At 38.8% G+C, this 12,775-nt stretch overlaps 1 protein-coding gene across 2 annotated transcripts in view; it reads right to left on the bottom strand.

The window, feature by feature from the left end:
- NSMCE2 (NSE2 SUMO ligase component of SMC5/6 complex) overlaps positions 1 to 12,772 on the bottom strand; it is a 129,457-nt gene extending 116,685 nt beyond the window's left edge. For both annotated transcript variants that reach the window (XM_085053560.1, XM_085053561.1), the window contains exons 1-2: positions 12,637 to 12,772; positions 8,961 to 9,108 (exon numbers count right to left, since the gene is read on the bottom strand). In XM_085053560.1, the coding sequence (XP_084909686.1) occupies positions 8,961 to 9,108; positions 12,637 to 12,750 (262 nt within the window). In that variant the 5' untranslated portion in view covers positions 12,751 to 12,772. The remainder of the gene's footprint in view (positions 1 to 8,960; positions 9,109 to 12,636) is intronic.
- Positions 12,773 to 12,775: the final 3 nt, after the last annotated feature.

Raw genomic sequence — 12,775 nt, 5'->3', positions numbered from 1 at the left:
ACCATTATGGACAATTCACATTAGTTTTAATCCCTTGTAACATAATATTCCTAAGCACAGATGACATAAGCAAAACCAGAAGTGAATATCTACACAGGAATTTGAGATATTCGTATATCTTCCAAAACACTCCTGACACCTTTTTTTATAAAAGGGAAACTCATGTTTTGTGAACTCCAACAACCTCCTCAGGACCACAGCATGATGCCAGTTTGAAAGCAGTTAGTCCCAGCCTTGAGGACTCAGAAAAATCAGATTCAAGAGTACTTCAGTTGTTTTATCTCATTCATATAATGTTAGTATGTGTTCCTTGTTCTTCTGTAAAAATGGGAAAGAAAATGAGAAGAGAAAAAAAATCTATGAAAATTATAATTAAAAATATTTTAAAGCTCCAATTCAGACCACCAAACCCTGCCTATCCTCCAAAGGATGGTATTTTTCATAGATCTCAGTGTCAGTAAGAAACACAAAAGTCTTACATGCAATTCTGACTAATAAAGCAAACATTCTCCTTTAAATTCCTGGAATTTAATCAGTACATATTACAAGCTTCATTCTTCATTGGAACATCAGTGTGCTATATAACATTGGTGGAAATTCCATAAAACATGTCATAAAACCTGGATTTGAGTCAGAAGTTTTTGTTTTTTTTTTTTTTTAATCTGGAAGTATTAAAAACTTCTAGTAATAAATTCTCTCTTCACTGACCAAAAAAAAGTTATTTGAATATAAAAAAAAGGTAAAAACTAATAACAAGTTCTTGAATTCCTGAAGAGATGAACAAAGAGACAGGCAAATTAAAAAAAAAAAAATTAAAAGTGTCTTGTGTCTATTGGTAGGGATCTGAATGAAGTTTCAGAAGGAACACATCTACACAAGGGCTTCTTTCCTGTTTTGACCAAACACTGAGAAAATTTCAGCACAATGCTTACTTTTTACCCAGATAAATCTTTTCCCAGAAGAAAGGATCAAGAAAAGAAATACAATTGCTTTATATTCTTAATCTTTCTGACTGCTGCCAACCCCAGGTTTTTTTCTACTTTTGTGGGTTCCTCCTCCCTCCATAGTTATTTAGGCACACAATTAGATCACTGAAAGCTAAATACCGATCTACTTAAATTGATAAAAATTAAAGCCTTCAGAGTGAGTTCTTCAAAGCCCACACTACTTTCTATGTATATTGTATGCCTCTACATTTAAGCAGGAGTTAGTGGTATTTTCTTATTGCCACATTTCTGCAGCAGAAATATGATGATAAGAAAATGACAGATTTATATACTACAGAGAATATTTTCATACAGTAAATTACTCAGATAAAATATTCCTCTTTGGCTTTTGTTCAAAGAGGTTGATTTATCTTTGTGCTAAAGAGCCCACACAAGACCTCTGCAGTACTTCACAGTATTTCTCAGCTGGAAGAGACCATCAGGATCATTCTATTCTGATCTCATGCATATCAGAGGCCAAAGAACCTCACCCAGCAATTTCAAGCCTATAACTTACAGCTGTAAGCTCACTCATTCTCTCAAGGTTAACATCACTAGTGCACAGAGGGTCTCCAAAAAGGTCTATACAGCATTTAAATCCCACTTACGATCTATTTTGAAGACTACTGAGATTTTATGAGGTCTAGGACAGAGAAATTTATAGTAATTATGGGTACATGAGGTAACCCTCCAGGTGACCACAAATCTCTCTGACTCCCAATGACCTTTGGGGGAGAAAATTACCCACTGCCTTAGAAAAATACATAAGAAAATTGAGTAAATATTCACACATACATATGCATGTATTTGACATCAGACACTCTGTAAATACCTCCCTACCAAAATCTGTGAAATAAAACTGTGCAGTTTTCATCTAAGCACATAAGAGTTCTTACAAAACCCGAGACTGTCCAGCTCTGACCTTCTGCTCAGGTGCAACCTGTCAGTACATTTCCATGAGAACACACTAAGGAGAGTTATTCAGCAAGCTAAGCTTTAAGTCAAGCCTGGATTTTACCCTGAATGATACTCTCTAGTTCAACCACAACACAGCAGCTTCATGCAAGAATAAAGGTATAAAATGTAGTGAAGTGTATTGATCTAATAATACAAATACTCTATTAATCTTAATCCTCCATTTATATTTTATTGTTACAAAATGCAAGAGTACAGTGTTATGGTACCAACACCTCTAGATCCATTCTAGGAGTGAGTTCCATAGTGCCACAGCAGGTGAAGGAAAAAGGAAAGCCTCTGCTGCCACCTAAAGGGTTTCCTCTTTCCTTCAAGCTGCTGAAGTTGAGGAACAGATACTTGGATGCACTCAGCTTAATGAGCACCCAAACTAAAAAAGAGCCACCAGAACAAACGCATGCTGCTTAATATAATAATACAGCTGCTTAATATAGCTGCTTTCCCCTCACTGCACTGCGTTCTTCTTGCAGTCAAACCTCCAGTTAGGAAACAGTAACAACACTACGTATTTGTTTCTTCCCACTTTGTAAGATTACAGACTACAGTCAAAGTGGTTTTGGATAAACATAAAAGAACACAAATCTTCCATTACAAGTCATATTTTTCCAGATTTTGAAACAAGGCATATTTCCAAATACTTTTTTTTTGGACAGCTTCTCTGAAGAACTGCTTCCAGAACCAACCAGTGTATTCCAGCAATGGGCTCATCAGTGCCGGATATGAACATTGTGAGTAAAGGGAAGTAGAACAAAAAATTAACCCAACCCTCTCTTCTCAAAATTTTAATATTGACTGCAGACCATAGTGCAAAAGATGTAACTTTTTTGTTTTCAGAAAAGCATTTCACAAGAATTCAGCCAGTCTTTTTTGTTTCAAAGAATAAAATAACTTGAAGAAGAGATATTCCAAGTGTTACACCATGTATTCACCTACTTCAAGAAAACATATCTTTCTCATTGTTAGTTGAAAGGTTAAATACCTGTAAAACAATACAAGAAGCACAGCACAATAGAAGAAAAGCATAAATTAAGATTAAAAGCACATCTTTCCTAAAATTATTATTCTTCAGTGAGGGATTTGAAGGGAAGCAAAATTAGTATTTTTCAGAAAGGGAATCTGGAACATTTTACTTCCCATACCACAAAATACCAGTTTACTTTAGACAACAGGAAAAGAACTTCCTCGAGATGGAGGATGTAATTTTGGTGCCTACACTGAGTTTGTGCATGTCACCAATTAGTACCACAGACATTGGTGGAGCAACAAAGTAGACCAGTGACCAAACAGCTTCTGGCAGGGAAAACTTGGGGTTAGAATAAAACTTCCTCTGTGAACACTGTGGTATCATGAGGCAATTCTTGCAGCTTCACAAGAAGCATCTGGTAAAGGCTAACACAGAAGGATAAATTCCATGGATCACTAGCCTCTCTTCATTTTCTACAGTACCTTCTCATAACTAGAAAATATTTTTGTTTAGGAAGTGTCAGTGAAAAGCCATTTATCTTTGACATTCTACACTTACATTCTCTGACAAGAAAACAGAAAATCTACACTTACATTCTCTAGGAAGAAAAAAACTGTATTCCTACAGCTCATGTAAAACTGTTTGCTACTTTTTTCTCATGAGCACCTTCACAGATATATGGGCTTGCAAAGGAAAACCAAGGTCTGATTCCTCATGAGGAGTCCCTGCAACACAGGCCACAGCTTTGACCATTATGAGGCCACTGAGTGGTGGAGACCTGACCAAACTGTCATTCATATGCAATGGAAGGCGGGAATCCTGCATTTGAATTTCCAAGGAAAAATAAGCTAGGGAAAAAAAAAATAAAGAAAATAAATTAACCAAACCATTTTATATTCAAATATAGCTACAGAGTCCATTTTCCTACTGGAGTTTATACCATTCCAAGTAGAAGTTTTAGGTCAGTGACAGAGAAACTTACATGAAAAGGGCCTCTCTCTCTCATGGATGAACAAACTTACAATGTTCAAGCCTGTTTTAGGCAGTTGCAATGGGCTTAGAAAGTCACTGCAAAGAATAGTGGATATTCCATATAAACTCATCCAACTGTCTATCAAAAGGCTGGCAATAATTTCATAAAACAAGGCTAACCACCATGTCGGTATGCTCCACACTCCTTCCTATGTGAACAACCCCCAGTAAAGACTACAGCTGTTCTTGTTAAAACCATTCTAAGTTAAAACCATTCTAAGTTAAAGTGAGCGGTGAGATAAATCAAAGTGGCATGGGTAATCTCACAGGGTTAAATCCCCATGGAAAGAAAATCCTACATTACCAACAACTGTTCAGCTAGTATTGAACAGGCATGATGACACAAGGGGATCTCAATCAATCTGAAGATGAGAAAGCAGTCAGAAAAGGAGGACATTGCACCTGTGAGATGCAGTGCAGCCCACATGAAGAAAAGCAGAGGCAGCTCTGGGACAAGAACAGACAAATGGGATAAGCAGACAGAATTGAGGTAAACCCTGCTGGCAGAGGGAGCATGTTATGCAACGAGCAGATGAGAAGGAAAAGTCAGAGCTGTAACTCTAACTTATCCTGGGACCCATGCCAAAGAACTGTATCACCAACATTTTTAAGACCCGTGAGCCTGTTCTGAACATACAGATGAGAAAAAGAAAAGTGTGGGAAAAAAGAGGAGGAATTCTCACACAAACCCTGACAGTACTACAGGAAGATCACTATGGGAAGATCGCAGCCATGGGTAGCAGCTGACCATGACATTTTCTGCAAGTTTTTGAAGAAAAAGTAGCTCTTTTCTTCTTTTTCCTCAAGTAAGATTAGAGTTCAGCTGCAGTAACAGCTTCCCAAACAGCTATTCCACACTTCAGGGCCTCTATACTTCACAAAGGGAATGTGAATTGTGGTTGGAAGAAAGTCCCAGACATCAAGAAAGCTATCTTACTTTCTACTGGAAAACTCTTTCAGCTAATTAGATAAAACTCTATCTGTTCACACTTTTAAGTCCTTTTCACAAGTTTTACACTAAGTTCTTAACTTGTTTGTAGCTAGCATACTCTCCAAACCTCCCAATTATTTCCCATTTGTCCTGGACAATCCTTCCAGCTTGGGCTCCAGTCCGGACAAAAACACCACCCCATCTAAAGAGCAGCTGCTGGACTAGAAGCCTGGAGATGACCATGAATTAGATTTCTCATTCCAATATCCACAGCTTTCTATACTTTACAGGCCCATATTCTGACAAAGTTCTGCTGATTTCTCGTGAAGAGTCAGCTGAAACTGTCACCTTTGGCAAGCTGACCAAATCAGATTCAAAAACTTTGAGCAAAGCTAGGTATGGATGTCTGTCATGGATATGACAGATTTATCGCAGGCCAGCATATTTTTACCATTATCAGCACACCAGTCAACATGCATTGCAGGCTTTGCTAATTCCAAAAACAGAGAATAAAACTTAACATTCAAGTATTTGACATGGACATCCAGCAGTGCTTTCTAACCCTACAGAACTACTTAAAGTAGTTAAGTAAAGACAGTTCAGCAGCCAAGAGAAGTTAAATTAGCAGTGCAAACAGCTGCTCCTCTGTGTGCAGAGGTGTCAACATGTGGCTTGAAGTTCAATACTTGGAGCATTACAATTGAGAGATGTTGCCGAACAAGTACTTGTGACAAGTGACTTAAGGAATTCTCCTTCTCCAATCACACTACTGAACCTCAAAAACAGAAGGAGGCAAGATTTAGGAAGATGCAAATTATAGTAGAATGGAGATTATTTTACTTGCATTATAACTGATTTTGAACAGTGTCACCTTCAAATTGTCACATCTATTAGGACTCCAGTCCAGCAGAGGACATAAGCACACACTTTATCTTTAAAATATACAGACCCTCGGAAGGTTGTGGGCCACTCATGAATATCAATGTGTCCTTTCCTTCAGTATTTTACTAGGCTGAACCACAGAACATCCAAGAGTATTTTGAGAATAAGCAGGACATACTGAAACCAACTGTACACACACTGTTTTTTTGCTTACATCATTTATTTACATAGTAACTTTTCAAAATACTTCTATTCAACAACAGTGTTCTTTAAAGAAGAGAAAAATACAACCGTTAGACAATGTCAGTTATCTAATCAGCAGAAAGACTGAGAAGAACAAAAGACTTTCGTTTTTGCTCATTAAATAAAATGAGCTTTTAATATGGCTGTTTCCCTTTCACATCCAGTTTGCTCAAACTAATTTTCACCTCTATATAAAGATCCTTAACCCCTTACAGGATCTTTTAAAATTTTGTCTCTTTGCCAGCACATGCTCACAACACTAATGTTCAACACTAAAAGTCAGCAGGCTCTCAGCTGACAGGGAGATCTTAATTAACAATTTAACTTTATGGACATCAACAAAATCCTTTAAAAAATAAAAGGTTTTCAGGATCAGATACATTAAAATTATTCTGCACCTAAATTAATAGCAGTTAGCTATTAATAATAATAGCCTTATTAATAATAAACAGCCTTCTATTTCTAGAGATTGTACAAGTTCATAAATGAGCAATGCCTGACCCCAATATTTAACGCAAGTAATTTCTTTTCATAAATCTATATAGGAGTAGAACAAAATATATATTTAATAGATACACTTTACAGTAAATGTTTTCAGGATCTGGCTTGTGGAATTTCAGGATGTGGCTTCTGGAATTAAGAAAAGAAAAATCATTCACTGAACTACTTCACTGTTTTTTCAGTTACTTATCTTAAGAAGCAAATGTAATTTTTCTCATGTACTTGCTATGAAAAAATTCATTACTATTCCCAAAAAACAGCATTGTCCAATATGAAAGAACAAAGGAACAAAACATCCAAAAAAAAGTGTTTGTAAAATAAAATAAACAGTCACAACAAACTACCTTGCTTTCACTAAACCTGGCAATGAAACCTGTCAGTAGCTGGACAGTTAAATTTTGCAAAGGAAATTAAAGCAAATTGCAAATGAGACGGCAGAAGAACACAGAAATGTATTACCTAACTCTGTCTCAAAATTAAATTAGTATTTTACCTCAGAACATGAAGGCAAAGTAGGATAGACAAGTAACAGCTCTAAGAACAGAAATTGCCACATATGAGATGGAGGTAAGCATTGAACAGACAAGTCCAGCAGATCAGATAATGCTAATTCTAAAACAGTGGGAGTCTATCAAAGTATGTCATGCCACAGAAACCTGGTATCTTTCCTGATGGCATTCTGTAAGGAGCACAAGAACTTGAAGTCCAAGCAGATTAGTCAGGGGAATGAAAACCAAACCTTATAAAAGTGACAACCTTCACTATTTGTTCATTCCATATAAATACATCTGCAAGGAAAGGTGTAAGAGTGAAGACAACAACTGTTGTAAGTAAAAACATAATTCTGTAATACCAGACCAAAGAAGTATGACCTGCAAATCCTACAAATCTGGAATATGTTCTCTGTAGAGCAATGGAATAGACTATGATAATAGATCGCGCTTGGTAATTCTATAACCATGATCCAACAGGAAAGTTGCCTCTGCTAAAATAAAATGTTTTGTGGTCTAGGTAGGAGTTGTTTTCCAGTCACATGACATAATTTAACTGTAACCAGGTATTTCATCAGGAGTAATCTCCTCCTCTTAGGATAGAATGCTGAAAATTGTCCTTTTGGTTACTGAGTTAAATGAACAAAATAATTTTAAGCTTGTAATTAATGTGTCAGAAGCAAGTAAGTGAGGAAGAGACATTTCCTAGGAGTACAAGGCACAGACTTACAGCTGCAGACCTGCACAGTTAAGCTTAAGTTGCCTTAAACCCTTGCCAATAGAAATGCAACAGGGGCTTCTACTGAAAGGTGAAATTATTAAAAGCTTTTAATTTTTGTATAAATAATTAATTTATGTGGTCTGGGCATGAAAGAATTCAATACATTCAATGCATTTCCATGCACTGCTTATGATGAAGTAGGAGAGATGGTGACTGCTAAAGCAGAGGGGAAATGGAACTGGTTACATAAGTTTTACGTCAAAGGGAATCCCCAGCTGACTGTTCAGACAGGCTTTCCATTTCCTCTACCTGCTAGAAATGACATGTCAATTGTCTCTGACAGCAGTATGGATAAAAAGGTCAAAGGAGAGAGAACTGTCACACTAGACAATGAGAAAAACATTCATCATGATTGGACATAATCCTTGGCTTAATTGAGTGCAAGGTTTATAATGCACAGCAGAGCTCTTCTTTTGGAATATTTTTGTTCTCCATTCTCTGCTCTTTATTAAAACTACCAGGCATTTGGAGCTTTAAAGTTTTTATTTTTTCCTAGTCAAAACATTTTCACAGATCTGAGATAGAAAAATGGGTCACCTAATGTTTGTCTTTGAAAAGCAGCTTTGCAATGCCCCTTTTATTGTGAACTAGCAATGACAAGACTGTTAGAAGTAATTAGAGATTTAAAGTACCCAACTTTGCAAATGTCCAAATTGAAGCATCCTAAGAAGGACCTGATTTTCAGCAGAGACAGCATTTAAAAAAACTGCAACTCCTAACTGGTGGCTCAAGCTTTGTATTCAAAATCTTTAGCATTATTTTAATATATTTTACCCTAAATGTCAAATAAAACACACACAAAGTAGCAGTATGAGAATGAAAACTCATTTTATTCACCCACTTAAGAGACCTTCTCCATCTCATTCAGCAATGTTAAAGTTTCTACAAAGCTGTAGGGTAACACCCACTGGAACACAATTAGTTTTGAGTATTACAAAAGCAGGGACAGTATTTGCCTGGTATTTACATTTTCAATGAATTTATAATTTAAATTAAATCTTTCACTTAAGTGCAATGATTGTAATGAAAACACCCTGGCCAAGACAGAAGAGCTACAGCTCCTATAATAAAGACAGATATTAACAGTAACTATGTCAAAATACATAGGTCTAGGACTCATCAAGGACTCACTGTGTGTCAGATTCAAGACACATACAAGAGAGAATATACTTACTGAAACTTTCCACAAGGTCAAGGGCAACCTGAGTAGCCGCATCCATTCCAGAGTTGATGAGGGACTGGCAATTTTTCAAAGAAGAAAGAGCAGAATCAATTGCGTTGAACGAGATTCTTGGACCACCTGACATCTCGAAACTGTTACTCTAGAAATAACAAGAGAACATATTAAAAGCAGTTTACACGCAAAGAACTTGGGAGAGAAAACATAACTGCTAATAGATAGCTAACCATAAAGCAGTGTCAACTGAACCATTAGGGAGCAGGCATGAAAACTGAGCTCCCAAGATGTCAGTAATTTCAGTGAAAGTGCAATTCACCACAGGTTTTCAATTCACCACCTATTCAACATTAAGCAAAACTTCCACAAAAAGCGACTGGCAGTTTTCATCTGCTCATTCCTACTGCTAATCCACAGTGAAGTTCAAACTCCACAATTACATCTGCTTGAAAACCACTCCTCTATTTCAGATCCAAAAGAAGATCCAAAGAAGCCCACATGTGCAAAAATTCATATGGGTTTTCTAGGCATATTATCAATTAGGCTATAAAGAAATATGATTTCTTATGCTCAATTTAGCATCACCAGCAGTTGGCCCTTGAAAAAAAATAATCTAACCAAGGGGCAGTCTACTAAGAATGTACTTGACAGTAAAACGTCTAGCACCATTTTTAAATAAAAGCCCATCTTACAAATGCTGCCTACTTCCGCCAAAGATGCTACAAACTTTTGGTACCCACGTTCCATTAGCACAAAATAAAGTCACACAGGTACCACTGTTTATCTTCCTTACCACGCTCTGGCTTTGCAACACACACCCACAACCTACACCCTTTGGGGATTAGCTGCTCTGTCATTAATAGAACCTTTGAGTGGTTTTGCTTAAGCTGTGCCTATCCACACTGCTCACATCTGTTGGTGTCTTCTCAAAAATCCCCAGCTTCTGCTCTTCCTTCTTCATGGTTTGCCATAACCCACTTGGACAACATTCAGCTACTGTGAGAAACATGAACCAGGTGTGCAGAATTTTATACTTCAAGTTGCAGATTACAAAACTTTTGCTTCAGTTTTAGATACACCAAAATAAATAAAAAAATAAACACAACAAACCAGAACTCTTAGACAGACAGAAATACTGCATTATTCCAGCAGTATTCCCCTAAAGAATAACAAGTATGTTCAAGGACTACATTGAGGTGCCATTGGGGGAGATAGAGAGCAGAATCCACAAACAAATTTGGGGTATACCAGAAGGGGAAGAGTTGTTCTATCAACAATAGTCTTTAACAGGCTATAATCCAACAGCCATCTGGAAAACATGTAAATAGAAAGTACAGTGCTTTTTCCAAGCTTTGTATACCTAAGGTGGTATCTCCCTATACTGCTTTTCCTGAGACTCCAGAATCACACCTTGTGATCCCCCTAAGCTGAACAACATTGCCACATTCCTCACAAGTATCATGCAGACTATGAGACCTGAATACCTTCTGTCTCCTAATGTTTACTTTCTATCTTTTTCTTTTTTACCACTTAGAAAGTGTGCTTGGCCAGTCAGTACTATCTTTTAGTACACCATCTTTAGGTCATGTGCTTCCAGCAACATTTTAACAACAGTTCAACCTCACCACAAATTGAACTTCTTAATTACATGCAAATTTGCCTCCCTTTCTATCCCCTTCTAAAGCTGCATCTTTCCACAGATGCAGCAGGCTGCAACTACAGCTCTAGTTATGCCAGCTCATGCTCTCCCTGACAGAAGACAGTGACTGCTGTCATTACAGACCTTTCAGAGGCTGTCAAATTGACAACAGAAGACAAGGGAAAAGTTCCTTATAGAACTCCCTGAAAGTGAAAAAAAATGATGCTCTTAAAGATTTAGTAACAAATTCATTCAGCTAGTATATTATTTAGCTTTTTTTCAAAGTACTTGTTTGCCATCTCAGCAAGACTGTATAGAACCTCTGTAATCCCAACACACACTATTGAATAGTCACATAAAATCATGTTAGCAGCTTTATCTTTCTAGGCCCATTTTGTGTATCAAAGTTAACAGAGAGAGCATAATTCCCCTCTTGAACTTGGTAAATCTCACTAAGAAGGCCTGCTGCTCCTTTGGAAATTTCACAGATTCACACTGTGAAAGCAGAAATCTGAAAAAAAACCCAACAGAGAAAAGTTTAAAAGGCTCCTCCATTCTTATGAGCAAACTACACAGGAGCATGAGTTATTGGTTATGATACTAAATCATATCGTTGCATTGGTAGTTTCATCTCAATCTGTCCTTGGAAAGTAATTTCTTTTGGATGAATTTTCCTCTTTTGATTTTTAATAAAAGATTATTTTTCTTAGAAACTGGTTACAATCCTGTAACACCCCAGCCTGCTTGACAGGTCCAGGGAAAGGTAGATGGATTAACCCTGGGCAGTGCATGGGAAATACAATGAAGTTCCCAGGAGACTCTGTAACAACTTTTACTTGCAAACCTTAGAACATTCAAGTAGAATAAGGTACTTGACAAAATTTTAAAACATCCAGACAAAATAAGGCACTTCCCAAACTTCAACTCAGCAAACTTTAACTTATCCAGACACAAGAAGACACTTACTGGAATTTCTTAGTCTGGCTTACAATATATTTTGAGAAGGTATGAGACGAAAGCCAAAGAGAGAAAGAAAAGTGAGAGGGAAAGGTAGATAGTCACCACTCCAGGATCCAGGATGGTCTCAGCAGCTGCTAAAGCCCTGGCAGTGGAGCATGCTTGGCACACGTGTTGCTGTCCCTTTATCTCCTCTGCTCTGCCACTGCAAGGCTTACAGGACAGGCCCTGTTTCCCCAGCACTTCCCACCTGGCTGTTCTGAGCACTCAGCTGTTCCTCAGGTCTCCTAGAGACCCCAAGGCAAAGATTTCACTCTTCAACTTTCTAAGTGAATTCTTCAACTTCAGCTTGGAGCTGTCCATCCTACTTTCTAGGAGGGGCCACACTCCTCACTGGAATTGGTTTCACCAATTAAAAAACACCACAGTGTTTAATGCACCCTTTTCTGCCAGGAAGGTCTTCAATGGGTGCCTCAAAGCACATCTCATCTGCAACCCTCAGCGCCCTCACTTCTGGAAAACACAACCAGCGAACTCAGTGCTGAACGGGAGAGTACCGAGGGCATTTATCTTCTTTTAACAAGTGATCAAATGGTCCAGACAGGATGAAGAACTAAAAGAACTTACAGTTTCTATTCTGTTCCTTATTTTAACTATTTGAGGAAATGGCCTAAACTTCCTATGCTTCAACATCCCAAACTATGAAACAGAGATTAAAAAAAAATAGACTTATTTGCTTCTGTAACACCAGCTGTACAAGTGACAAGTGCTGTCCGAGCACAGGATCAGCGGCCAGCCCCAGGCACACTCGGTGACCAGCTGCCACCGAGACGACACTTCCCAGCCCGGGGGTCGGGAGCAGCGCGCGAAGCTCCGCTCTGCCAGGCCGTGTTCCCGCCTCAGCCGGCGCAGGGCAGGCCGGCAGTCCCGCAGCAGGGACAGGAGGGACACAGTCCCGCAGCAGGGACATGGCCCCGCAGCCGTCCCGCCGCCGCTCCCCCGGCCGGGAGCACTTCCCTCGCCCGCGGAGGGGCGGGGCCGGCGGGGACAGCACCCCTGGCCGGCGGCGCTGCTCACCTGGTCCCCGCGGCGCGGAGCGTGGCTGTCCCGCCTTGGCCCCACGCCGCTCTCCCGGCAGCAGAGGAGGGCGGGCGGGAGCGCCGAGCACCGGCGCAGGCGGAATCGCCTCATCAGCCGGCGCCGTCATGTGATGGGA

The sequence above is a fragment of the Lichenostomus cassidix genome, chromosome 2, assembly GCF_008360975.1.
Source record: "Lichenostomus cassidix isolate B80296 chromosome 2, HeHo_3.0, whole genome shotgun sequence".
Taxonomy (NCBI): domain Eukaryota; kingdom Metazoa; phylum Chordata; class Aves; order Passeriformes; family Meliphagidae; genus Lichenostomus; species Lichenostomus cassidix.
Note: the sequence above shows the minus strand (reverse complement) of the source record. Positions and strands in the feature narration are given on the sequence as shown.